Consider the following 25149-nt stretch of genomic DNA (forward strand, 5'->3'; position numbering starts at 1 on the left):
ATACTATATCAATGATATCCAGAGTTTAGGCCTTCTTGATCTCGCGCACCGTGCTTCCGTCGGGCTCTCCGATGTCCTCGTTCCACAATTCTGGCTTCTCTTTCTCGAATTTCTCGAACAACTCTGTGCATTCTGGATCGTCGGCCACAATGACCTCCACACCATGCTCCTTGAGCAGGGCCTCTCCTCCCATATAGTGCTTGTTCTCGCCGATGACGATCTGTATGCCGGAACATTAGCCCGATTCATTTGAATAATTATATCCAGAACACACCCGTGGAATACGATACAACAACACACTCCCCGTACACATGAGACACGGACTCAACGTCGTATACATCGTACACTCCCTATACACCTCCGCCTTCAACCTCCCAATATTCTGCAAACAATCCGTCTCACCATGCAAAATCGGTGATCCCTTCTGCTCGCGCTTGTTATGTCCCACGCCGAGGAGTTTGGGGCCGTCAGGGGTGTGTTGGACGAGGGCTGCGCCGATGGGTATGCCGTCTGTTTGGTAGGAGAGGAGGGCTTGGTCGTAGGCGACTTTGAGGAATTCACGGTCGTCGTCGGTGAGAGGCATGATGATAGGGAACCTTGGAGGGGATCAGATGAACTTGTTATTTCTACGGGGACGATTTCTCTTGGCTAAACAGAACAGCCGACAGCCGAGTGACCCGAAGGGCTGGCACCCCCTGTACCGGCAGCTGTCATCTGCCATCTGCCGTCTCCGGGTCATCCAGCTCTGTCGTGGTTTTTCCGCCTCAAATAATTTTTTGTGCGATTCCACTGAGTCCTCCACCGAGTACCGGCCGGTTATGCGATAGAGAGAAAGTTAAAACTGGTCCGTGTGCCGCTCTCCCCCTCTCTCATCGTCTCATCGACTGCCAAACTCTTCGCTGAACCCCGGGGCATCAACGGCATTCACTCCTGGTCTTGTCCGAGGAGACCTCTCACAACCCCCCTCTCCCGAGTCGTTCGAAATCTAAGGTTATCGCCGTGCGCATACCCGACGCTAACGCGCCCGCATACGTACGAACCCGGGTCCACACCTGAGATCTTGCAAAACACAATACCAGAGCATTCATTCCCCAATGATGCTGCCAGTTATCAGAGGACGTGCCGTCACTTTGAGAGCCGCTGCTCGTCCAGCTGCTTTGCAATTGAGCGTGCTCAATGCCCGTAAGACAGCTCTTCCGGTGTTCCGCCGCACGTACCTCCATTCAACTCAATCCACAGTCACCGATGCACCAACGAAGAAAAACATCTTCGCTCCTCTCGATACCTTTGCCAGGCGCCATATCGGCCCGCACGAATCCTCAAACTCGGAGAAAATGCTGAAGAAGCTCGGCTTTGAAAACTTTGATGAGTTTATCAAGACTACCATTCCGCCCTCTGTGCTCTCCTCCCGCGATCTCAAGATCTCCGAACCACTCTCAGAACGGGAATTACACAAACGTCTCGACGAGCTGGCTGATAAAAATAAGGTCAATCGCTCGTATATCGGAATGGGCTATACGGGCTCCATCACGCCTGCTCCCATCACTCGCAATATCCTGGAGAACCCTGCGTGGTACACCCAGTATACCCCATACCAAGCCGAGATCTCTCAGGGTCGATTGGAAGGACTCTTGAATTGGCAAACCTTGGTTTCTGAACTTACTGGTCTCAGCATCAGTAACGCCAGTTTACTGGATGAAGCCACAGCCGCGGCTGAAGGTATGGCGATGTGTGTGTCAACCGCCCTTCCTAAAATGAAGAAGAGCGACTCCAAAAAGATTGTTTTCTTCGTCGACGCAAACTGCCATCCGCAGACTATCAATGTCGTCCAAGCCCGCGCGCACGATCTTGGCGTTCAAGTTCGTGTTGGCAATGCACTTTCCGATCTCAAGGATCACTCACAATCGTCCTCGGAGCACCTAGTTGGTGTTTTGGTCCAATACCCCGATACCAATGGCCAAATCATCGACTATACCCCCTTGAAGGAGAAGTTGGGTGACAAGACCCCTCTCTTGGCTGCTACGAACCTACTGGCATTGACCCTCCTAAAGCCACCACCAGCCTCCATCCTCCTCGGCAGCTCCCAAAATTTCGGTATACCAATGGCGTATGGTGGACCCCACGCGGCCTTCCTCGCCTGTTCAGACGAATACAAACGCCGCATGCCTGGTCGCCTCGTCGGTGTCTCCAAGGACACGAGTGGACGTCGTGCACTCCGTCTCGCGCTCCAGACCCGCGAACAGCATATCCGTCGCGAAAAAGCCACTTCGAATATTTGTACCGCGCAGGCGCTCTTGGCTAATATGGCGGCCATGTATGCCGTCTATCATGGGCCGGTGGGGTTGAAGCAGATCGCGGAGAGGATCAGGGGGATGACACAGGTCCTTGCTGAGGGGATCCAGAAAGGCGATGCCGGGGACGTGCAGGGCAGTGGATTGTTCTTTGACACACTCACTATCCGAGTGAAGGACAGGGAGGCGCTCCTGAAAAAGGCCGAGGAGCAGGGCATCAACTTCAGGAAACACTCTACTGAGAACACCGTCGGTATCACGTTGGACGAGACCGTCACAGAAGCCGACGTGAACGACCTTCTCCGATTGTTTGGTTGCAACCAGATGGCCTCTGAGATCGCCCAAGCAATGAATGGACCCAAACCGCTTCCCGAGGCGTTTCAACGCAGTGGTAAAGTCCTTCAACAACCGGTCTTCAACACATACGGCTCCGAAACCGAGCTTCTCCGGTACATGCACCACCTTCAATCCAAGGATCTCTCGCTTACGCACTCCATGATTCCCCTTGGGTCTTGCACCATGAAGCTCAACGCGACCTCCGAAATGCTGGCACTCTCCAAGCCAGAGTTCATGAACCTGCACCCCTTCGTACCGAAGGACCAGGCTCAGGGCTATGCTGAGCTTATTTCGGAGCTCGAAAAGGACTTGAGCGAAATCACTGGATTCGACGCAGTGAGTTTGCAACCCAACTCTGGTGCACAGGGAGAGTACGCCGGTCTCCGCGTGATCCGCGCCTACCTCGATGCTCAAGGCCAAGGCCACCGCGACGTCTGTCTCATCCCGGTCTCTGCACACGGCACAAACCCTGCCTCAGCCGCCATGTGTGGTCTTCGCGTCGTCCCCGTCAAGTGCGACAAAGACGGTAACCTCGACATGTCTGACCTCGCTTCCAAAGCCGAGAAGCACAAGGATTCTTTGGCGGCGTTCATGGTCACTTACCCCTCCACCTTCGGAGTCTTCGAACCCCGGGTAAAGGAAGCGTGTGAGATTATCCATAAGAATGGAGGACAGGTATACATGGATGGTGCGAACATGAATGCGCAGATTGGGTTGTGTTCGCCTGGGGAGATCGGAGCGGATGTTTGTCATTTGAACCTGCACAAGACATTCTGTATTCCGCATGGAGGAGGCGGACCTGGTGTTGGACCCATCGGTGTCAAGGCACACCTCCAGCCCTACTTGATGGAGCACCCCATTGTGTCGACGGGTGTAGGTGAGAAGGGAGTTCCTCCGGTCGCCGCTGCACCGTGGGGAAGTGCAGGAATCTTACCTATCAGCTGGAGTTACATCAAGATGATGGGTGCGAATGGTCTTACGCACGCTACCAAGATCGCCTTGTTGAGTGCGAACTACATGGCAAAGAGGCTGGCTGAGCACTATAAGATTCTCTACACCAACGAACACGGGATGGTGGCTCACGAGTTCATCCTCGATGTTCGTGGGTTCAAGGCGTCAGCTGGAATCGAGGCGGTTGATATTGCGAAGAGGTTGCAGGACTACGGCTTCCACGCTCCCACGATGAGCTGGCCCGTTGCGAACACCCTGATGATTGAGCCCACCGAATCAGAATCATTGGCAGAGTTGGACAGATACTGCGATGCCTTGATTGCGATCCGAGAGGAAATCGCCGAGATCGAGCGTGACGAGCAGCCACGTGATAGCAACCTTCTCAAGAACTCTCCACACACTCAGCGCGATTTGTTGGTTGGCGAATGGAAGGATCGCAGCTATTCGAGAGAACGTGCTGCGTATCCATTACCGTGGCTGCAGGAGAAGAAGTTTTGGCCGAGCGTGGGACGATTGGATGATGCGTACGGTGACTTGAACTTGTTTTGCACGTGTGATCCTGTCGCAGCCGAGGAGGAAGGAGAAAGGCCGTACGGGGGTGTCGGTGTATGATACGAAGGGGATGAGATGGACGGAAGCGGTGATTAAGATATGAAATGGGATAGGCTGGGCGTTTGTGACATTCAACTGTGTATGGGTACACTTGGCGGGGCCGTCTTAACACGCCCAATAATACGAGCATAATTAGCAAGCAAGGCAAATTGGACAGAACAGCGGATGTTCGATGTATTCTATTCTCTATGGACGTGTGTGTGAGACGGTGTTAAAAGCGTTCGGCGCACGGCATGTCAAAAATGCCTCAGCTTCCGGTCGGGCTCAATGTTGTACGAGACGCGCACCTGCACAGAAATTGGGTCTGAACCCCATCTAGATCTTACGGTCCGTCATGAGCGTTAACATATGAAAAGCTGCTGCAGCCGAGTCTCTCACTGCCACTGGCAAAAACACCTCAAAGTGCGTCACTGGCGTCGCAACATACTGACGAGAGGTTTCCAATATTGCCGATCGGTAGTCATGCCCTCCTCTCGCCTAAACCCACCATCCCATCCTTCCCCTCTTATCTATATCTGCCCGTTTCCTTCCTCCTGATTCTGTGAACCTGCGCTTCCATAAGCTTCTCATCACATCCAGCTGCAATGAAGTGGATCGAAGAAGGTGCGACCCAAGCGCGTAAGCAACAAGCCGAGGCTGCTGGCCTCACTCTTGCCGAGTACGAGCGTCTCGAACTCAGGAAAACACGTTCTTTTTTGGGTCTCAACTGGCCCGAAGTCAAGCTTCTTTCCGTCGCCGGTACCGGTTTTTTCCTCGATGCGTACGATCTGTTCATCATCAACCTCGTCCAACCCATCTTTCAGTACGAATACTGGCATGGAACCTCTTACCCTGCCGGCCTTCGTGGTCTCGTTTCGGCTGGTGCCAACATTGGTAACATCTTTGGTCAACTTTCTTTTGGCTTCTTGGGCGACATGTTCGGTCGCAAATACGTGTACGGCAAGGAACTCATTATTTGTATAATCGGCACGATTCTCGTCATCTCGCTTCCTAACTCTATCCCTGGTGGTGGCAAAAAGATGATCTGGATCTTCATCTTCCGTGTTCTTATGGGTATTGGAATTGGTGGTGATTACCCTATGTCCGCCGCTGTCACATCCGAGCGTGCGAATTTGAAGCGCCGTGGGCAGATGCTCGCCTGGATCTTTTCTTTCCAGGGTTGGGGTAACCTTGCTGGTTCTATCGTCACTATCATCGTTTTGGCGTGCTTTAAACCTGCTCTTCAAGACCGTGGGGAGTATAACCAGCTCGATGCTGTTTGGCGTATCCAGTTCGGTGTCGCCCTCGTACCGTCCTTTTTGACCATCTACCAGCGTCTCACCATGCCGGAATCGAAGAAGTTTACCGAGAGCCAATCTCTCTCAAGCTCAGAGACTGGCTCAATCGACTACCAAAAGCACCCCGCCCCCGAAAAGATGAACACCGGCGTCGCAGCCAATGTCGACGGCGACCTCCAGCAAGACGGTTCCCTCCCCCGTGAAGCCGGAACCGGCCAAGCCATCGGCGGGACCATCGACCTCGCTCCTTCCCCCACCTCACGAGCCAAATGGAACGTCTTCTTCACTTACTTCTCTGAATGGCGCCACGCGAAGATCTTGATCGGCACAACCGTCACCTGGTTCCTCCTCGACATTGCCTTCTACGGTGTCAACCTCAACCAATCCGTTATCCTCGCCGAGATCGGGTTTAACACTGGTAACAACGAGTGGCACAAGCTCATGCGTAACGCTATTGGTAACCTCATTATCTCGGCTGCTGGGTATGTCCCCGGGTATTGGTTCACGATTGCGTTCATTGAGATATTGGGACGTCGTTGGATTCAGGTGCAGGGTTTCTTGTTGTGTGCGTTGTTTTTTGCGATTCTTGCTGGAAAGTGGAATTCGCTTAGTACTGGTGGTCACGTCGCTCTTTTCGCCCTCGCACAGTTCTTCTTCAATTTTGGCGCCAAGTAAGTCACCTCCTCACACCTCCTCTTTCTTCCCTCTTCACAGACTCTATGCTAACCCCTCACCCAGTGCAACAACCTTCATCATCCCCGCCGAAGTCTTCCCCTCGCGCGTCAAAGGCTTCGCCCACGGCCTCTCCGCCGCCTGCGGCAAAGTCGGCGCAGTCTTCGCCGCCCTCGTCTTCAACTACCTTCAAGGCAAAATCGGCATCCCCAAGATCTTGTGGATTTTCTTTGCATGTATGATTCTCGGTGCTGCCTTTACGTTCTTGATCCCAGAGACGAAGGAGAGGGATGCGGATTTGGTTGATTATGAGGAGGTTATGGAGGCGAGGAGGGCAAAGGGTGGATGCAATGGGAATGGGCCTGGAAGTCCCACGGAGCATGGGCGGCCTGCGCATATCTAGAGAGTGACAGGTCGATTTGGCTTGGTGTTTTTCTTGTTTTTCTTGTTTTTATCTGAACCAACTTTTGCGAGGCCACCCGCGGTCTATTGTTTCCCACGGTGTACCATGCATGTGACGGAAAAAGCGCTCGTGACTCCCAAACGATGGCATCGCCGGTACCACCAAGTTCTGCTACGAGATGGCTGACAAAGACCTGGGAACATCAAACCAAATGGCGACGACTGCTGAGATGAACATGCATGTTACGTCGAACGCGACGCAAGCGGGTCCAATGGATCCTTGTTCGTGTGGAGCGGAGCATGATGCTTGCGAGTGTCGTCCAGGTATGCAAAGCATGAGGGGTTTCGTGGCCCACTGCAGCTGTGATAGGTTGAGCGTATGTGCTCACACATAGTCTTCCAGAAAAGTGCTCTTGCGGCGTCCACAAACAAAGTTGTGCTTTGAGTGCCTACGCACATTGTACCTGTGGTGGGGTCTTGAAAGGGTGTACTTGCGGTCCCGGTATGCCAGGTGTTCAGGTATTCGAAACATGTTACTGAACCTGGCGTACAGGACAATGTGACTGCGGTGCTCATAAGGACTTTTGTCCCAGTTCGGGGAAGAACGATAAGTGATCATGTGCACGGGCGAGGACTTGGAGTGACTTTGAGAAGATCATGATGATATGATACCCGAGATACCGTCGTTACATTTACAGTTGGTTGAGGAGAATACTGTCGTACCAGGTATGGTCCACGAACAATGGCGTATAATGAGGAATTGTGAGGAATTCTGCTCATTGTGTCTAGCGATGAACTGACTTGATCGCGGTCGTTTGGGATATGAAGCAAGCTTTTTGGAGAAGAACGTTATGAAATGTTCACTTGCATCACCTGCCATGATCATAGGATGCGCCTTTTCATCACATCGCATGGAACCTGATGTTGTCGTGACAGTAAACCTGGCTAATTGCAGCTGACCCAAGGCATGTCCACTTGGACCAGATGCTCCGGAACAGAGAACGCAAGCACTCCAGCCATGAACGAGATCCCCAACAACCAGAGTCCATGTCATACAACTCAGTTCCAACACCAAAATTACGCAGGACTGTTGCTATAATTAGACCAGCAAGCCCATGCACGTCACCCGCGGGTTAATCTCGGGACCACGGTTGCCAAGGCACCCCTGCGTATCCCCGAGGTGCGAAGGTAAACACCAAAGACCATTCACCTCCTCGGCCTCCAACGAAATCCACCTGTCTAAGCCATACCATCGACGGCTTCAACGGCCCTGCTTCCTTTACGCTCCTTACATCCGTCCTTGGCCGCTCATCTCGACATAGTTTCGTGAAGCAATCTATTGTCATTTACATAAGGTTTTAGTCTAAAACCCTTGGCCCGCTGCACTCGAAAATCACAGAAGTTCCCGAGGTCAAGTACAAATGGCAAGCAGTGATCCAAATACCCAACCACTCAAGCTCTCTCCAAAAAAGAAGAACGTGCAGCTTGCTACTTCAACCAGCGGCTACACGAACATCTCGTTGACCGAGAGTCCTTCTTCTCCTTCGACCGGACCACAACGTCCGGAGCCTCCAGCTACTGGATTGTTCAGGAAACCTACTGGTGGGTATTACGAAGATACACCGTATTTTGCAAGTAGGCCGAAGCCTGCTTCTCCAGCACCAGCTACAACTACGTCTGCACCAGCTCAACCAGCAGTTCCACGTCCACCTGTGTTGAACCCACCACCAGCCGTTGCACAGCCAGACACAAGTTTTGCACCAGTCCTCTCAAGTCCGATCACCCTCCGTGATCCACCCGCAAACACAAACTACTTTGCCGCGAAAGACCTCGCAAACACTGACAACCCCACCATGGCCATGCCCCAACCCACTTCTCCTCCCGTCGCCGCTACTGCTGCTGGCCAGCATATCTACCGCCGCGAGGACTTCATACCTCTCCAAGACCTCTCCGCGAACTCGCCGTCTGTGTCGTACGCCCCTTCGACCCGTGAGCTTACCCCTGGTGTCGAGTTCACCAGTTCCACCGAGGCTCGTCTGGATGCTCGTAGGATGGGTACGAGCGATACAGCCGTCGAGAACGAGAAACGTCCGCAGCCGAAGAGAATGCAGAGTGGTGATACCCTCAACAAAGCCGGACAAGGTTTTCACCGTCGTGGACATTCGAGATCGTCGTCATTGGGTGAGCCACAACCTGACCGCATCACCAAGATGGGACAGTTCTACGATAAGTTGTATGGGTACTCGGTTATCACGCGATATCTTTTGATGGTGTTGCCGCTTGCTATCTTGCTTGCTATTCCGATTATTATCGGGGCTACTGTTGCGCAGGATGCGAAGATTGGTGGGGTGAGGATTGTGTGGCTTTTCATCTGGCTCGAGGTCGTGTGGGTTTCGCCGTTCGTTACCAAGCTCGTTGCTCAACTCCTTCCACGTCTGTTATACATCGTTATCGGTGTCGTGTCTGTGTCTACGAGGAAGTATGCGATGATCATCGATGCGTTGCAGGTTCCTCTCACGATTCTGGGTTGGTTCTTCACGAGTTATATCACGTTCTTGCCGATTATGACGAGGAATCCTGATCAACGGGCTGCGAATGATACGACGACGAAGAAGTGGGAGAGTACTATTGCGAGGATCTTCGCTGCTCTTACGTTGGGTGCATTGCTCTTCTTGGCTGAGAAGGTCATGATTCAGCTCATTGCTGTCAACTTCACCAAGGTGTCATACGAAGATCGGATCAGGGAAAACAAGTGGTCCTTGCACATGCTTGCAAACTTGTACGAGTGCTCTCGCCGCTTGTACCCCACCTACACCATGGAAGCAGAGGCCGAGGAGGCGATGTTGGGTTATGCTGACCGCTCCGGACGTTCGAGCCGTATGAGTCTATTCCAGGCCAACCCTAAAGGCGACGCGAAGAAGCTTCAGAAGAATGTCAAGCGTGTGGTTGATAAGACGACTTCTGCATTCGGTAACGTTGCTAGCGAGATCACCGGAAAACAAGTCTTCAAGCCCGACTCCCCGTACTCTGTCGTTGTAGATGCTATGGCATCCTCGAAGAAGGCATCTACGCTCGCTCGTCGTTTGTTTTGGAGTTTCATTCCGGATGGTGAGGATAGAGATGAACTCATCCTCGATGATCTCGTCAGGATCATGGGACCCAATAAGCGTGAGGACGCAGAGAAGGCGTTTGGGTTGTTCGATAAAGACGGGAATGGGGACTTGAGTATGGATGAGATGATTATGGCCGTACAGGAAATCCAGCGTGAACGTGATGCGTTGTCGAGGTCAATTAAGGATGTCTCGTCTGCTGTCCGTAGATTGGATGATTTACTCCTTGTCGTTGTGGGATTCATTGATGTCTTCATCATGGTGGCGATGTTGTCGACAAGTTTGTCGACCCTCATCACGACGTATGCTACTACCTTCCTCGGTATGACTTGGGCTTTCTCTGGGACTTGGACGGAGTTGTTGAATGCGATTATTTTCTTGTTTAACAAGCACCCATTCGACGTCGGAGATCGTGTGGTGATCTTGGATCAGAAGTATATCGTGGTTGAGATGGCGCTCCTGTACACACGGTTCAGGAGATCGGATGGAATGATCGTGCAATGTCCCAACTCCATCCTCGGAACATTGTGGGTCAACAACGTTCGTCGTTCTGGTGCGATGTTCGAGTCTCTTACACTTTCGGTGTCGTTCGCTACCACAATTGAGGAGATCAATGAGTTACAGTACGAGATGATCCAGTTCCTCAAGGCTAACAAGCGTGACTTCTACGAGGACTTGTCGATCGAGATCAATGATATCCCCAAGCTCGGATCCATGGATCTGACGCTTTCTATTAAGCACAAAAGCAACTGGCAAAACGATGCATTGAGGGCGCAGAGGAGGAACAAGTTCATGTGTGCGCTCGTATTGGCTGTGAGGAAGGTTGGGTTGTACGCGCCTGGTGCTGCGGCTCCTGTCCCCGCTCTGGGTGAATCTGAGAACCCGATGTTCATCATCAAGGAAACTAGGGCCCCGAAGGAGAACGACGAGACGGAGGAGAAGTCGAACAACCCCTTCTCGAGTCCCGCTCCTGGCGCGACAAATCTCGCTAGGAGGGAGACCTTGGCGAAAAACAAGAAGAACGAGGCGGCTTTGCAGTTCTCCCAAGTCCTTGCCCCGACTTCGCCTTTGAACACTGGCGCGCCCCGCTTGGATATCACCCTCGGTCGCCGTCCCTATGAGCAACACGACAATCAGTCCTTCGAGCGTGAAAGCAGTGATGACGAAAACGTGATGGACGATAGCTTTGCGGCCGACGTCGAGCAGATGTATTCCTCTGGCAGAAAAGGCAGCGCACAGGAGGAGAAGACTGGGCTCCTGAGGAGGCAGGTGAGGGACAATGATGATGAAAGTGATTCGGACGCGGAGAAGTCGGGGAGGCAGAGAAGGGAGAGGAGGAACACGAGAGATTTAGAGGAGGGGAGGCCCTTCTAAAGTTGGTGAGGACGAAGAAAACATTTGCGATGCATAGTACGTATACTGTTATGATACAACGAGAGTATGATTTTGGCATGTTGACATTGGTCAATCTCATGTATTTGGAACACATAAGGATCGCGGTGAAAGAAACGCACTTTTTCTATGCTGATCACAACCACTTGTCGTAACATCTCCACATCCTATCGATGGTCCGCCTCTGTCGCTTCACGCCCAACTTTCGCCCTTCAAGGTCACTCAAATCTTCCAGGAACTCAGCCTTGATATCCTCCGGTAATCTCTTTGCATACTCCCTCAACAAATGAACCTCACAAAGCAACAATCCCTGGTCCTTGTACGGAAGCTTATCATGTGCTTTCGCCAAAGTAAGAATCCGGTCAACATTACGGAGCGTCTTCCGGATATCGCCCTGCTGCGTTGACTGCGCCAACTGTGACCTCCGCGAAAAGATCCCCGAAACCCAACGCGATACAACATAACATACCGCCAACGACGGCGTTACACCCACGAACCCAAACACCAATTCTTGACTCTTGAGGAGACGGTCGATACCGCTGATAGCAACCTCGACATCCACCTTCGTCTTCTGAATTTGGATTAACAAACTCCGTACCAAAGTTCCCATGACTGCGTTTTTCAGTGGACTCCGTATGTCGTTTTCGTATGCCCGAAGTACAGGGGTAACGTCGCCTTGCTTGACCTGTGTCCTGACAAGCTCCAACTCTGGACCACTCAAATGCTGCCCATCAACGACGAAATCAACGACCATCCTCTCCAAACTTTCCATATCCGCCCCTAAACTCCGTTTCGACATTAACGCAACCTCACTCTCCTCACTATGTCGAATCGTGCCTACAATCTTTTCAAGGGGCTGAAGAACCCAGTTATGCCAAAAATCGATAGTAGTGGTGTACATATCCTTCACCCAAACATCAAAGGCTTGTCGGCGGCTCAGCAGGATCCGCAACACAGACGGCCCGAACAAAGCAGTTGTCAAGGCGAGGGGCCAGTAGCGGGTGAGTGCGGAGGGACAGCCGTAGAGTGAGGTTTGAGAGATGGAGTGGGAGGCTTGGGTTGGGAGGAGCGTATCGCACATGCGGAGGAGGCGAAGGCGGAGGTCTTCGGGAGTTGTGTTGGCGGGGGAGAGTGAGCGTTCGGGTGTACCTGGGAATACGGCTTCTGCTTCCACTTCTCGCATATCGGCAGAAGATAAACGCTGAAGTACATCCTCGATCAAGTCGATGCCTGTTACGAGCCTCTGCTTCCATTCCGCTTCATCTCCAAGATCCAAGGATTCGGTGACCAGAAGACCGAGCCCCGCAGCCTGGACTTCCCGTACGCTCCTCAACTTCCTCCTTCTGGCCCTCATCTCACCTCTTAGTAGTGTGCCCAAGCTTAAGACACTGTCGGTAGCCTTAGGGAGTGTTGGGAACGCAAATTTGCGGAACATGGCACGATCACCCAGCGCGCCTCTGAACGCTGACGTGAAGAACGCCAACTGGCTCTGGCCTTGGCTTTGCGCCATGACTAAGTGACCTTGCTCGACAGCCTCATCCCAGACGGCTTTTCCGAGGGTGTACACTCGTTCTGGTGTTGTCTGTACTACGTAAAGAGACGTCCATAGCCGACTTGATAGTACACGGTCCCAATACAGAAGGTCTCGAGAGATCGGCAACGTCTGATCGAACAACCTGTTCAATAACGTCCCATATACCACAATCGCGCACCGTGCCAAAAGCAACCACTGCAACTCCTCATCCTGCGTCGGCGTCGTCTCCACAGTCGCATCCGTCGAAGCAACCGGAGGCTCAGCCGCTCTCAGCGTCTTTGAGATATGATCCAGTGACGGTAGTCTCCGCGCATTTCCGAGTTCGAGATTCTGGATGAGGGATTGGAGGTGAGGAATGGTGGACTCGGCGTGCTCCGTCGTGAATGACGCAACGAATGAGGTTGCGGCGATGCGGTCGATTTGGTTCGTCAGCTCCCTAACCTTGTCGGTGACGAGTGTCATCTTGCAGCTGGTTGATCAATTGAGCTCAGTTGGAGGTGTAACGTGGATTGTAACGTAGACTGAGATATTGGACGGCTTGGTGATATGTACCGTATTTCGTACATGATCGTCAGATTGCATGAGCGTTGCAGCGCGACCAACCGTGCGAGATTAAACACCTCAAATTTTTGAAAGAGTTCACTACGAACAAAAGTAGAGAAGAATTGTATGAGATTATTACGGATGAGATTATCTGCATGATACAGCACGTCTACCTGCGTCCGGCTAAACTCAGTCCCAGATAAGCTTTATGGTGCAGCTGCACAACGCCGCACGCCAATTAAGGACATTTCATACCCGACATATGCGATCAACCGTCGGTCGTACGCCGCCAATCCCACCATACGAGCCGTGACAGTCATGCAGAACGGAGGCTCGGATTCCCGATCATGACATTTTCCGACATCTTCCGACCTCGAGGACGATATTGATCTGCTTTAGCTGCAGTAGAGTGTATCTTATCGACGGACTATACGAGACTGCCGACGCTTGTAGGGGGTAGGGACTCGCTTGGGGCATGTGAAAGCGGGGCCGATATCTGTTATCTAATGGATAGGGCTCGTCGAGCTTTGATTCTTCGAGGCGCAGTCTGGAGTTTTGGAGATGAACCCTCGAGGATGCGAGGATACGAGGATCCGGAGGGTGACCATGGGTATAAAAGGCCCACGCTGATCCCGTTCAACAAGGGTCCAACGACCTCGAGCAACAACTTCGAGTACAACTTCTGACTTCTGATCCGCCTCTGATCCGTCACATCTTCTCCCAGCACACAAGGATCAACAACAATCATGCTCGAGATCCAAGTCTTCGAGCAATCCATGGGCTACGGCATGGTCGTCGGCGTTGGCCTCTTCTTCGCCGCCGTCATGGCCTGTATCTCCATGGTCCAGAACCGTTACACATCCTTCAACACCCACTCCTCTGAAGAGTTCAACACCGCCTCACGCTCCGTCAAACCCGGCCTCATCGCCTCCGGTATCGTTTCTGCCTGGACTTGGGCCGCGACGCTGTTGCAGTCTTCAACGGTCGCTTATCAGTATGGTGTTGCGGGTCCGTTTTGGTATGCGTCTGGGGCTACGATGCAGATCATTTGGTTTTCGATTCTGGCGGTGAAGACGAAGCAGAATGCGCCAAGGGCTCACACGTACCTCGAGATCATTCATACTCGTTACGGTACCCAGGCTCACATCGTGTTCATCTGCTTCGCGCTCATGACCAACATCATCGTCGCCTCTGAGCTCCTCCTCGGTGGATCTGCGGTGTTGTCGGCGATTACGGGTATGTCGGTCTACGCTGCCAACTTCTTGATCCCGATCGTTGTTGCCATTTACGTCGCCCTCGGTGGTCTCCGTGCTACCTTCTTGTGCGACTACTCTCACACCGTCATCCTCTTCATCGTCATCCTCTACTTCGTCTTCCACACCTACACCGGCGGCGCCGACTCCAAGATCGGTTCCATCTCCGAAATGTGGCATCTCCTCGAGCGTGCCGCCGAGGTCACCCCAGTCGCTGGCAACGAGGGCGGATCGTACTTGACCCTCAAGTCCAACTTTGCTCTCATCTTCGGTGTTATCCAGCTTTGCTCCGGTTCTGGTACCGTCTTCCTTGACCAGGGTTACTGGCAGCGTGCCATTGCTTCTAAGCCCGAGACGTCCGTGAAGGCGTACCTCCTTGGTGGTCTTGCGTGGTACCCCATCCCTTTTGCTTTCGCTACCACAATGGGTCTCGGAGCCGTTGCGTTGACGATCGACAACCCCCTTACCGCCTCCCAGGTGTCCTCCGGTCTTGCCGCTCCGGCGGCCGCTACCCTCCTCCTGGGTAAACTCGGTGCCGGAACCCTCTTGCTCTGCTTATTCATGGCAGTCACCTCCGCCGCATCCGCCCAACTGATCGCAGTCTCCTCCATCCTCACTTTCGACATTTGGAAGATGTACGTCCGCAAGAACGCCGAAGGACCCGAGTTGGTCAAGGTCAGCCACATCATGATTGGCGTGTTCGCGATCGTCATGGCTGTGTTCGCGTGTATCTGGCACTCTGCCGGTATTGATCTCGGATGGCTCTTCCTTGTTATGGGATTGTTGATCGGTGGTGCTGTGTTCCCTGTTGCGTACACTGTGACATGGAACAAGCAGCCTAAGATTGCGGCTATTGCTGGTGCGTTGTCTGGATTGACGGCAGGGTTGACGTCGTGGTTGGTTGTTGCCAAGTGCTACTATGGCGAAATTACTGTTGCGTCTACTGGAGCCAACTACTCCACTCTTGCCGGTAACCTTGCTGCTATTGGTACTGGTGCCATCGTGTCTACCACATTGACTCTCCTCAAGCCCGAGAACTTTGACTGGGAGATTACCCGTGCAATCGGTCGTAACTCTAACATCCAGATGGGCCACGGAGGTGTTGTGACTACTTCCCCCACTGCCGTCGTCAACTCCGAGGGCAACTCCCGTTCCGAGTCGCCTAACGGCATCAACGAGAAACCCTCCATGCCCGAGAAAGACGTCACTGTCCTTGCCTCCACCGAACCCGAAGCTCTTCTCGAGGAAGACGTCGACCCGGCCCTCCTTCACTCCGCCTACAATTGGGCCAAATGGGCTTCGATCATCATGACCCTCGTCCTCGATGTCATCATTCCCCTTCCCCTGTTCTTCTCGCACTACAAGTACAGCGAGGGCTTCTTCAAGGGATGGGTTGTCGTCTCGATCATTTGGACCTTTATTGCGGCATTTATTTGTGTGCTGTTGCCAATCTGGGAGAGTAGGGAGGCGATCATGGTGCTTTGTAGGGGTATGAAGAAGGATATGTTTGGTGGGAGATGAAACGTAGTTAAATAGATACCAGAAGATACAGATACAGTGTTTTACCCTTACGCACACGTTTTCAAGCCGTACAGTTTCTGTTTGAATGCCGAGCTCGAGTACGGTACGGTCTGGGTCCCGCCCCTCCAACCCGACGTCATCGCACACCCACACCTTCGGGTCGCGATAAGCCCTCGTCCCCAAAACAAACACCAACAACCATGACCCAATTCTACATCCGTCTCCAAGAAGGAATCTGCGGCGGCATCAAGCCCGCAACACCCCGTCTTTTGCTCGAAATCACCTCTCCCGGCGAGGGTGCACCATCCATCAAGAGTTCGGAGAGGAAGCAGGGGACGAAGGTGTTTAAGGAGCAGTCTGCCGAAGTTTCTGCGTAGGAAGTCCGCGAATAGTAAATTTGAGAATCGGCTAATGCTTCGCCTTCGTACAGTGAGCAGATTAATGGCCTCGCGTCCGAGCTGAAGGAGGTCCTTGCGGGACTACCGACGGAGAAGCCAAGAGGTGCAGAGGATATCTACGGTCTTGATACCAGTATCTTCTTCGGCTCAGATGAATTGGAGTGGAGAAATGGTGGCCCAGAAGGTTTTTCCTTCCCTTATCCGCTCGTCGATGTCCGTGCTAAGGAATGTGAAACAGGATGCACACCAGGCCTCTACGAATCTGACATCCAGCCCACTGCTGCACAGAAGGCGAAGTTCAAGGATTTGGTGGAGAAGATCAAGGCGATTGCCAGTTCGAGCTTGCAGTAAGGTGATGCTTGGTTAATGCATATGCGTTGAATGCGCTCATGTGTCCTCTGATACGTGGATCGCTGGATGGTTGATTCACGCAGGTCGTGTTTATTCATTGTGGGTTAATGCAATATAATATCGGTCTTTTGTCTATCGATGCTGTCGCATGCTATGTCTTCATCTCTGTTGGCAACTGCAAATCGTGCTGTTCGTGACTCCTCTCCGTCTTCGTCCGTCTATGTCAACTCCAATCGTGTTGGAACTTCTACACAACCTTCTTGTCTTCTTTTTTAACTTCCCACTTCCCCTCCTCAACCGCATTAAAGAACTCTACCACAGGCCTCACAAACCACCTCCTCCCACTCGCACTTGCCGGCGCCCACGTTTCATACCACGTCAGATGCCCCCCAGTCGCCGTAGTCGCCATAACAACATACGGATTAACCTTCACCTCCTCCCACGGCAATGCCTGCCCCGGCGCAATCGGATCATCAAGCGAATGGAGCACGAAAAGCGGTGTACGGACATTCAAAACTTTCCGCACAGATGACGCATCACGATAATACGTAGTCACCGTCGGATACCCAAACATTTTACTCGTACACGCCGCATCAAACTCATGCAGATACCTAGCTTTCCGGACGCGTTCGATTTGGTGTGGTGGCATGTGAGGCGAGAGGGAGAAGGCGGGGAGGTGGATCTCGAAGAGGCGTTGGAGGTTTTTGCACATTGCTCTGGAGTAGATTTCGAGGCCGAGGTGGGTGCGTTGGAGGTGGAGGTTACCGGCTTGGAGGTCCCAGGGGCAGGAGAGGACGGTCGCTGCGGTGAAGGGGGAGTTCGGACCTTCCTCGCCGAGGTAGTTTGCGAGGATACTGGCGCCGAGGCTGAAGCCCACGCCGTAAAATCGGCGGTTTGGGTAGCGGGTGCGGAGGAAGAGCATGACTTGTCTGATGTCTTCCGTCCAGCAGGCATTCATGAATTGTGGGCTCGTTACTTTTGTGAGGGCGCATCCTCGGGCATTCATCACGCATGCCGCCCATCGCTGTCCCCCCACTTCCTCTTTCGTGATCTCGGTCAGTACGGCACGGACGTACGACTCATGCGATCCGCCCGAAAGACCGTGGAGTGCGACGAGCATGGGTCTGGAATCGTCCGAAGTATAGTCCCGCTCCTCTTCCGTCATGAACCGCGTCCGGGGTGGAAGTTCAGGATGGGATCCACCCTCAGCTGCATCATCCAACACGAAATCAATACCCGATGTCCCGCCATCTGGGAGTGGATACAGGTATCGCGCATACTCTACCCGATCGATACACTCGAAGTTACCGAGCGCGGCGTAGAATGTCTGTAAGTGTCCGTTGAACAGCCATGGAGTGGGCCTGAAGGGCTTTTTCAGTGAAGGAAGGCTCTCGACGAGGGCGCTGATGGTCGTGGTGGAGGTGGAGTCGGGGTTGTGGAGAGAGGCAGTTTCAGGAGCGTGGTGGAGTTCGACTGGAGAGCCGAGCATGGCTGAACTGGAACCGACGGACGTTACTGGCTCTTGGTCGGATTAACGAGTCGAAGCCGGACAGCTTACAAATGGTGTTGTGTTCCCAATGGTCTCGGCCGAACCGTCCGTGAACATTCCCGCATGACGCTGCATGCCGGCTGCAGCAGACATATGAACAGTTCCCCAAAGATCCATATGCAAACTTTAACCTAATGATTGACCGTTGGTCGTAATGCACTCCACCAGTTCGTATGCCCCTCCTCATTTCAACCTCGCTTCAACCTCCTCCCACCACTTCCTAACGTCTTCACTCTCCTTCTCCTTCACCCTCCCCACCTCCATCAACTCCCTCGCCTTCTCACAGATCTCCTTATCCAGCGCAGAAACCTCAGCCTGTAACGCCCGCTCCTGAATCTTGCAGACCAGTTCATCTGTCTCGACACTCAACTGCTTTGCCAAGTCGGCGATGGTGTCGATGGAGGCGATATCTTCTGGTGCTGGGGTAAGTGATGGAGTCGGTTTTAGTCTGGATGCGTTGAGGCGAGCGTAGAGTGCCGAGATTGTCTTTAGTCTTCTGACAGTCGCCTTAGCATACTCGATCTGTGCCTCGCTCGCCGGGTCCAATTCCTTCCCTCCACCCTCCTCGTCGCCCGAATCCTCCGTCTCACTGTCGTTGTCGCCAAACGCATCATCCCAATCCTCGTCCTCGTCATCTCCACCGTTCTCGATCCACCCTTCCAAGTCTTCGATGGCGTCCTGTAGCATGGACTTGTATCCCTCAACTTTCTTTTGCACGATTCCGTGTAGTCCGAGGTTGTTCAGTGCAGTGAGGTCGTTACAGGCTTCCCACAGCACACCAGTGCTCGCCAGTCTTCCGCGTTGTGAACTCTCATCAGCTGGTATTAGCTCGGATGCCAGTGCCTCCATCCCCGAGAAAACCAGCGACACATTCTGCTGTGCGGTTTCATACAGACTCCTCCCATGTTTCTCCGGAAGCGTACAATACACAGCCGCAGCCAACGGTCCCACAAGTCCACTCAACTCCTCCAAACTTTTCTTCGCAGCATCTACTGTGATCGGAGGTCGACATGCCAGTGAAAAGTTGGTTGCGCGGGAGTGTACGAGCGCGCCGAGGTCGGAGAGGGCTTTGAGGGGTGGCGCGGCGTCTGCGGAGGAGGAGATGGTTGCTGCGATTGCGTCGGGTACGGCGGAGGAGAGGGAGAAGCGGTGGTAGGAGACGTGGGAGGTGAAATCTCGGAGAGCTTTGAGGAAGGCAGAGTCTGTCATGGTCTGTCAGCGCTGACCGGACGAGGAAAATTGCAGAAACGCTTACCTGGCGCCGGCTCCGTTGACGAAGGCTTCTTTATGATCTTCTTTGCTGGAGCCATTTCGATTATGAAGTTGGAAATTGAGTTTGTCGTACTTTTTGGAGCTGCAAGTCAACGTCGCGTGTGCAGGGGCCCTGTCTCGGCCATGGACATGTGAACACCCGAAGTCGAGTATGACCGATCTGAAAGACGATGAACCATCCATTCTTGAATCTTGTATCACGGCTCAGCCGTCGACAGATTTTCATTCACCGGTCTTATCAGCGGATGACGTAGGATCCGATAAGCAGTCGACTCGTGGAGTGACTTCGTTCCGCTGTAACATCTCGGAATTCCCGAACCGAAATACCGCAACGAACGACTCGCAAGGACCCTTCAATTGCGTTCATCAGACCAAAATCCCGCAGGAAATCATGGCAGTCGACTCCGCCATCCTCGCAATCAACGCCGGTTCCTCCTCCGTCAAGTTCTCTCTCTTCTCCCGCGACGGCAAGAACCTCCTCGTCTCCGCCGACGTCAAAGGCCTTACATCTTCTCTAACAACTCTAAATTACACTGCTTTTTTCACAGAGGATGGATCAACCATTGAGGAAATCGAGGGACAAGAGGTTGAGGTAAAGGATCACGAAGATGCCTTCAAGGTGTTTGTGGGGCACTTGACAAGTGACGATAGGGAGGATAAGAAGGTGCTGGAGAGTGGAGATAAGATCGAGGTTACGTGTCACAGAATCGTACACGGAGGAGCCTCACCAGAACCGCTGGTCATCAACGACGAAACCTACAAGCGACTCGATGACCTTTCGGACTTGGCACCCTTGCACAACCACCCCGCCCTCCTCATCGTCAAAGCCTGTATGAAAGTCTTGCCAAAAAGCAAGAATGTCGCATACTTCGACTCCAGTTTCCACACCACAATCCCGGAACACATCTTTACGTACCCCGTTGATCCCTCCTTGGCGAAAGAGAAGAAGATCAGGAAGTATGGGTTCCATGGATTGTCGTATTCCTTCATCACCAAGACTGTCGCGAAACATCTCGGGAAGAAGGTGGACGACGTGAATATAGTTGCGTTGCATCTGGGTAGTGGAGCTTCTGCATGCTGTATAAAAGGCGGGAAGTCACTGGATACGTCTATGGGCCTGACACCACTCGAGGGTTTACCCGGAGGCACCAGAAGCGGGACAATCGACCCCAGTGTTCCTTTCCATCTCCTGTCAAACTCCTCCGATATGTCATCGAAGGCCGCAAAGGAGCTACACCTGAGTAAAGCAGAGCAAATGCTTAACAAGGAGAGTGGATGGAAGGCACTCTGCGGCACCACCGATTTCGGGGAGGTCACGAAGAAGGCATTCGCCGATCAACCAGACGAGATGTGTAAAATCGCCTTCGACCTGTTCGTCGATCGCATCATCGGCTACATCGGATCATACTACGTCAAGCTCGGCGGGAAGGTTGATGCATTAGTCTTCGCAGGCGGTATCGGTGAGAAAGGCGAGAAGTTGCGAGCGGCGGTTGGGAAGTATGTCGAGTGCCTGGGCTTCCAGATCGATGAAAGCAAGAATGGGAAGGCGAAGGGGAAGGAGACGGTGGAGGCGATCAGTGCGGAGGGCGGAGAGGGAGAGGGGAAGAAGGTGTTGGTGGTGAAGACGGATGAGCAAGGAGAATGTGCGCGTCAGCTCGTAGAGAATCCTCCCAAGTTTGACTAACTTCCATACGATACATCATTGTGAGGGTTTAGTATCTGTTAGTTGTCACGGTATCGATTTAAGGATCTCGTCCAAGGAAGCGCAAGCGAAGCGCATCCGCCTCTTCCCCGCGAGTGCGAGTGCGAGTGCGAGTGCGGATGCGTGTTCCCCGCGGGATCCCGTCAAGCGCAGACGCAACAACCGACGTACGTCAATAAGAACCCTGAGCAGCAGCTCGACTCGAATCAGTTGATCCTTAACGAACGACAACATGTCCGGATCTGAGAGCTATTACGTTGGAGTTGGTATGTGAAGCTGGGATCAACTGAAGGATTGAGAGCTGATCGTGCGATGGACAGATGTCGGATCGGGAAGTGCAAGAGCATGTTTGATCAATGGTGCTGGAGACATCCTAAGCATTGCCGTGAAGGACATCAAGACCTGGAAAACAAAAGGTGTGGTACGGCGCAGGTGGAATTCCATAACAACATCTGCTAACGTATTATACAGATATCCACGAACAATCTGCCGACGATATCTGGGGCGCATGTTGTTCAGTCACTCGACAAGTCATCGAAGAGTCGAAGGTTCTGGCAAGTACTGTTAAGGGTATTGGATTCGACGCGACGTGTTCTCTCGTGGTTCTTGATCGCCAGACGGATGCCCCTATCTCCGTCTCTGGTCCCAAATTCGACGAAAGCGAGAGGAATATCATCTTGTGGGCCGACCATCGCGCGCTGGATCAAGCGAACAGAATCAACGCTACGGAACACAACCTGTTGAAGTACGTGGGTGAGACGATGTCATTGGAGATGGAGATCCCGAAGATCCTGTGGTTGAAGGAGAACATGCCTACAGAAACATTCAAGAAGTGCAAGTTTTACGATTTGCCTGATTTCTTGACATACAGAGCTACCGGAGATGAAGCGAGATCTTTCTGTTCAACCGTGTGTAAGATGTCGTTTGTCCCGCCTGGTGTCGACGATTCCAAGGATGGCTGGCAAGCGGACTTCTTTGAGTCAATTGGGTTAGGGGAGTTTGTGGAGAACGATTACGTGCAGATCGGTGGTATTCCGGACAAGAACGGCCGGTGGTTGTCTGCTGGTGAAGTGGTCGGTGGCCTCTCTGACAAAGCCGCTGCGGAGTTGGGTTTGGAGAAGGGAACGAAGGTCGGATCCGCCGTGATCGATGCATACGCCGGCTGGATCGGTACGGCTGGAGCGAAGCTGAACGGTAGCGATGCGAAGGAGGCACAGCAGGAGGGAGCACAGAGTATCGAGGCAGCAAGTAACCGCCTTGCGGCTGTTGCGGGAACGAGTACGTGTCATTTGGTGTGCTCGAAGGACCCGGTGTTCGTGCCAGGAGTATGGGGTCCTTACAAGGACGCCTTGATTCCCGACTTTTGGTTGGCGGAAGGAGGTAAGCCTTTATGCAATTTCGCCTCTTCTCAGATGTGCTGACAAAACCGTCTACAGGTCAAAGTGCGACCGGATCCCTCTTGCACCATATCACGCATAACCACAAGGCCTTCCCGGAAGCGGAAGCGAAGGCGAAGGGACTTGGTATCCCCGTCTTTGAGTACCTCAACCGCCGACTGGAAGAACTTCGTGTAGAGGACAATGCGCCTACGATTGCGCATATGGCACGTCAATTGTTCATGTATCCCGACTTCCACGGCAACAGGTCTCCATTGGCTGACCCAACCATGAGGGGTACCATCATTGGCTTGGGAATGGATGCAGACATTGATAGTTTGGCGTTGCAATACCATGCTGCGATGGAAGCTATCGGACTTCAGACAAGACATATCATTGACTCGATGAACGCTCGGGGTCACAAGATTGACAGCATCTACATGTCCGGTGGCCAATGTAAGAACCCAGTTCTCATGCATCTCATCGCGTCCTGTACTGGTCTGCCAGTCATCAAACCTCACTACATCGACGCAGCCGTCGTCCTCGGTGCCGCTATGCTCGGTATGAAGGCTGCCACAGGGAAGGATGCCAGTTTGTGGTCTATCATGGGAGAATGTTCGAAGGCTGGAACGGCGGTGTTCCCGACCAAGAGTAACACAGAAAAGGATATTTTCGAGATCAAGTATGGTATCTTCTTGAGTATGGCGGATCAGCAGAGGAGGTTCAGGGCTCTTGTTGATAGAGCTGCCGAGGGTGGCGAGATGTCAAGGGATATTTGAGGGAAAGCTATCACGGTCTAGGACACCAATTGCAAAAACAATGTCTATATTCTTGCCGCCTCATTGCGGTTTCATAGCAAGAAGTTGGCTATCGTGTTCCGGTTGTCGTTCTTTTATTACCGTGTCTAGAATTCGTCTTCATCCCCGGCAAGATCCTCCTCCAACGTCTCCATGAACCCCTCCTCCGTACCAAATATTCTGCCATACGCGAAACGAGCACAATCCACAGCCGCATCATAATCCGTGGTAAGAGCAGGAGTAAGTGGAATAATTCTGCTCGTCTTGTCACTTGAGTCGGAAGGTGAAGAAGAGTGTTGGGTATACGACAGCTCAAAGAGGAAATCCATTGTAACGGCTGCTTCACCAGCAACCGAACGGATTGCTTCGTTCTTGAGGGCAATGGATGCTTGCTTCAGAGCGTTGACGGCGTCTGATGTTCCCGTTGTACTCAGATACCAAATCCCTGCATGCTCAAGTCAGCATTTGAAACAAGTAATCGTGGAGTGGGCACATACATTGTCCATTTGGGCACTCGCCTGTCCCACTTCCATGAATCTGTGCTATCACAGACTGTGCATTTTGACCAAGTGTACCAGGCGGAAACACCACTATCGACGCGTCACCCGTGGGAACCAGGGCTTTGCAGTCTCCTTTCACGACAATGACCTTCCGCAAGATGGCCGAATCCTTGTACCCGGTCAGGCCTGACACGCGTTCGACATACGTCCCACACTTGACGGTTTCACCGCCGTCGAACGCCACCTCCACACCCTCTTCGGTCGCGTTCTGCGAGACTGTACGTTTACCAAGGACGTACGTTGCTCCCTTAACTGCTGCCGCTCGACAAAAGGCCTGGCTCAGTTCCCCACCTCCGCCATACATGGGCACTATAGTTGGGAAAGCGCCATAAATACCTAAGGAAGTCAGGTGTCGATGTATCAGCGGTAATGCGTCTTGAACGCAGAGGGCTTCAGGAGACGGCGCCAAAGCTATTGCATACGTGATAGAAGACACAAGAGCAGGTGAAAGTGAGAAAGGCGGTGCTGCTAGAACGACCGGAAGCGCTTGTTCGGATTTCGCTGGTCACTGTTAGTCACATGCGCAGACGATGCTGAACAAGTACCAACCTTCCCAGATCCTTCTGTTCTCCTCACTGGCGTAATCTGTGGCAAACTTGAGAAACTTCATCACACGCCTCTTTGTCAGAAGGTCCCATTTGTCACTCGTGAACACATCTTCACGGCCTGCGGGTACTTTTACTAGACCGCACTCCTCATTTCTCTCAGATTGATAGACCCAGGTCGTTGGTAATGATTTGAAGTCAAGATACCGCGATATCCGTGACGAGACCAATACGTCAATTAATTTAGATTTGGCGTACAATATCCGTGGGGACAGGTCGATGGCATAAGCTCGAGCTTGGCCAAGACCTGATTCGTCGTGTATGCTCAAGGTTGCCGAGGTAAATGCGCCAGACTCATTCTTTTGGTAAGCCTTTACCCAAGTCTCAAGCTCATTGAGGCTAAGAGCTGCCCAATCTGAGCCGTAATATTCATTCGTATCAACATGGAGGACGGATTTGCCGGAGCGTGCGCAAGCTCTGCAGAGACATGTCAGCGCCAAACACTTGTAGAGGAGCCCAGGAGGATGCACACGCCGCCAGTATTGACTCCGGGAGACCAGTCCCGTTGATCACAACGTCGTAATTGCCGGCCAAAGATTCTTCCATTGTCGGTTCCCTTGCTGGTGGCTCGGTTCAATGTTGTGATGTCAGGGCGCGCTTTCCCTGAATCTTGCACGTGAGCTGTGTTATGAGCTGCAGCATCCC

The 25149-nt window shown here is 52.8% G+C and overlaps 13 protein-coding genes across 13 annotated transcripts; 7 read left to right on the forward strand and 6 right to left on the reverse strand.

Moving 5' to 3' along the window:
- Nucleotides 1-25: 25 nt before the first annotated feature.
- Nucleotides 26-622, reverse strand: SAICODRAFT_16774 (cytidine deaminase-like protein; the record flags this gene model as incomplete). The annotated part of the gene is made up of 2 exons (XM_019165695.1): nt 275-622; nt 26-220 (listed from the first exon to the last, which is right to left on the reverse strand). The coding sequence occupies exons 1-2, from the start codon at nt 581-583 to the stop codon at nt 26-28; spliced, it is 504 nt and encodes a 167-aa protein (XP_019026840.1). The 5' UTR covers nt 584-622.
- A 1647-nt stretch (nt 623-2269) lies between these two features.
- Nucleotides 2270-4319, forward strand: SAICODRAFT_28792 (PLP-dependent transferase). Its single transcript, XM_019167231.1, has one exon. The coding sequence runs from the start codon at nt 2304-2306 to the stop codon at nt 4188-4190; it is 1887 nt and encodes a 628-aa protein (XP_019026841.1). The 5' UTR covers nt 2270-2303; the 3' UTR covers nt 4191-4319.
- Nucleotides 4320-4630: 311 nt separating this feature from the next.
- On the forward strand, nt 4631-6565 carry SAICODRAFT_63719 (MFS general substrate transporter). Its single transcript, XM_019170012.1, has 3 exons — nt 4631-5666; nt 5733-6138; nt 6206-6565. The coding sequence occupies exons 1-3, from the start codon at nt 4775-4777 to the stop codon at nt 6540-6542; spliced, it is 1635 nt and encodes a 544-aa protein (XP_019026842.1). The 5' UTR covers nt 4631-4774; the 3' UTR covers nt 6543-6565.
- Nucleotides 6566-7066: 501 nt separating this feature from the next.
- Nucleotides 7067-7778, reverse strand: SAICODRAFT_150849 (uncharacterized protein). The gene has a single exon (XM_019165549.1). It carries the CDS (start codon nt 7593-7595, stop codon nt 7197-7199), a length of 399 nt encoding a protein of 132 aa, XP_019026843.1. The 5' UTR covers nt 7596-7778; the 3' UTR covers nt 7067-7196.
- A 940-nt stretch (nt 7779-8718) lies between these two features.
- Nucleotides 8719-10548, forward strand: SAICODRAFT_39583 (uncharacterized protein; the record flags this gene model as incomplete). Its single annotated transcript, XM_019168615.1, has 1 exon — nt 8719-10548. A coding segment is annotated over one exon (1830 nt), but the record flags the coding sequence as incomplete, so codon positions are not given.
- Nucleotides 10549-11099: 551 nt separating this feature from the next.
- On the reverse strand, nt 11100-13039 carry SAICODRAFT_63720 (NCA2-domain-containing protein; the record flags this gene model as incomplete). The annotated part of the gene is made up of 2 exons (XM_019170013.1): nt 11100-12787; nt 12830-13039. The coding sequence occupies 2 exons, from the start codon at nt 13037-13039 to the stop codon at nt 11180-11182; spliced, it is 1818 nt and encodes a 605-aa protein (XP_019026845.1). The 3' UTR covers nt 11100-11179.
- A 343-nt stretch (nt 13040-13382) lies between these two features.
- On the forward strand, nt 13383-15947 carry SAICODRAFT_28795 (urea transporter). The gene has a single exon (XM_019167232.1). The coding sequence runs from the start codon at nt 13867-13869 to the stop codon at nt 15892-15894; it is 2028 nt and encodes a 675-aa protein (XP_019026846.1). The 5' UTR covers nt 13383-13866; the 3' UTR covers nt 15895-15947.
- A 101-nt stretch (nt 15948-16048) lies between these two features.
- Nucleotides 16049-16643, forward strand: SAICODRAFT_28796 (uncharacterized protein; the record flags this gene model as incomplete). Its single annotated transcript, XM_019167233.1, has 3 exons — nt 16049-16267; nt 16325-16476; nt 16531-16643. The coding sequence occupies exons 1-3, from the start codon at nt 16095-16097 to the stop codon at nt 16641-16643; spliced, it is 438 nt and encodes a 145-aa protein (XP_019026847.1). The 5' UTR covers nt 16049-16094.
- A 247-nt stretch (nt 16644-16890) lies between these two features.
- On the reverse strand, nt 16891-18132 carry SAICODRAFT_33107 (AB-hydrolase YheT; the record flags this gene model as incomplete). The annotated part of the gene is made up of 1 exon (XM_019168261.1): nt 16891-18132. The coding sequence occupies one exon, from the start codon at nt 18130-18132 to the stop codon at nt 16891-16893; it is 1242 nt and encodes a 413-aa protein (XP_019026848.1).
- Nucleotides 18133-18375: 243 nt separating this feature from the next.
- On the reverse strand, nt 18376-19502 carry SAICODRAFT_4962 (uncharacterized protein; the record flags this gene model as incomplete). The annotated part of the gene is made up of 2 exons (XM_019168975.1): nt 18376-19394; nt 19448-19502. The coding sequence occupies 2 exons, from the start codon at nt 19500-19502 to the stop codon at nt 18376-18378; spliced, it is 1074 nt and encodes a 357-aa protein (XP_019026849.1).
- A 353-nt stretch (nt 19503-19855) lies between these two features.
- SAICODRAFT_52398 (acetate kinase) lies at nt 19856-21148 on the forward strand (the record flags this gene model as incomplete). Its single annotated transcript, XM_019169139.1, has 1 exon — nt 19856-21148. One exon carries the CDS (start codon nt 19856-19858, stop codon nt 21146-21148), a length of 1293 nt encoding a protein of 430 aa, XP_019026850.1.
- Nucleotides 21149-21230: 82 nt separating this feature from the next.
- Nucleotides 21231-23466, forward strand: SAICODRAFT_69072 (ribitol kinase). Its single transcript, XM_019170444.1, has 4 exons — nt 21231-21432; nt 21487-21582; nt 21638-22546; nt 22603-23466. The coding sequence occupies exons 1-4, from the start codon at nt 21399-21401 to the stop codon at nt 23319-23321; spliced, it is 1758 nt and encodes a 585-aa protein (XP_019026851.1). The 5' UTR covers nt 21231-21398; the 3' UTR covers nt 23322-23466.
- On the reverse strand, nt 23182-25050 carry SAICODRAFT_87893 (uncharacterized protein; the record flags this gene model as incomplete). The annotated part of the gene is made up of 4 exons (XM_019171524.1): nt 23182-23784; nt 23837-24400; nt 24449-24921; nt 24977-25050. 4 exons carry the CDS (start codon nt 25048-25050, stop codon nt 23447-23449), a joined length of 1449 nt encoding a protein of 482 aa, XP_019026852.1. The 3' UTR covers nt 23182-23446.
- Between the last annotated feature and the right edge of the window lie 99 nt (nt 25051-25149).

The sequence above is a fragment of the Saitoella complicata genome, assembly GCF_001661265.1.
Source record: "Saitoella complicata NRRL Y-17804 unplaced genomic scaffold SAICOscaffold_2, whole genome shotgun sequence".
Lineage (NCBI taxonomy): Eukaryota > Fungi > Ascomycota > Saitoellomycetes > Saitoellales > Saitoellaceae > Saitoella > Saitoella complicata.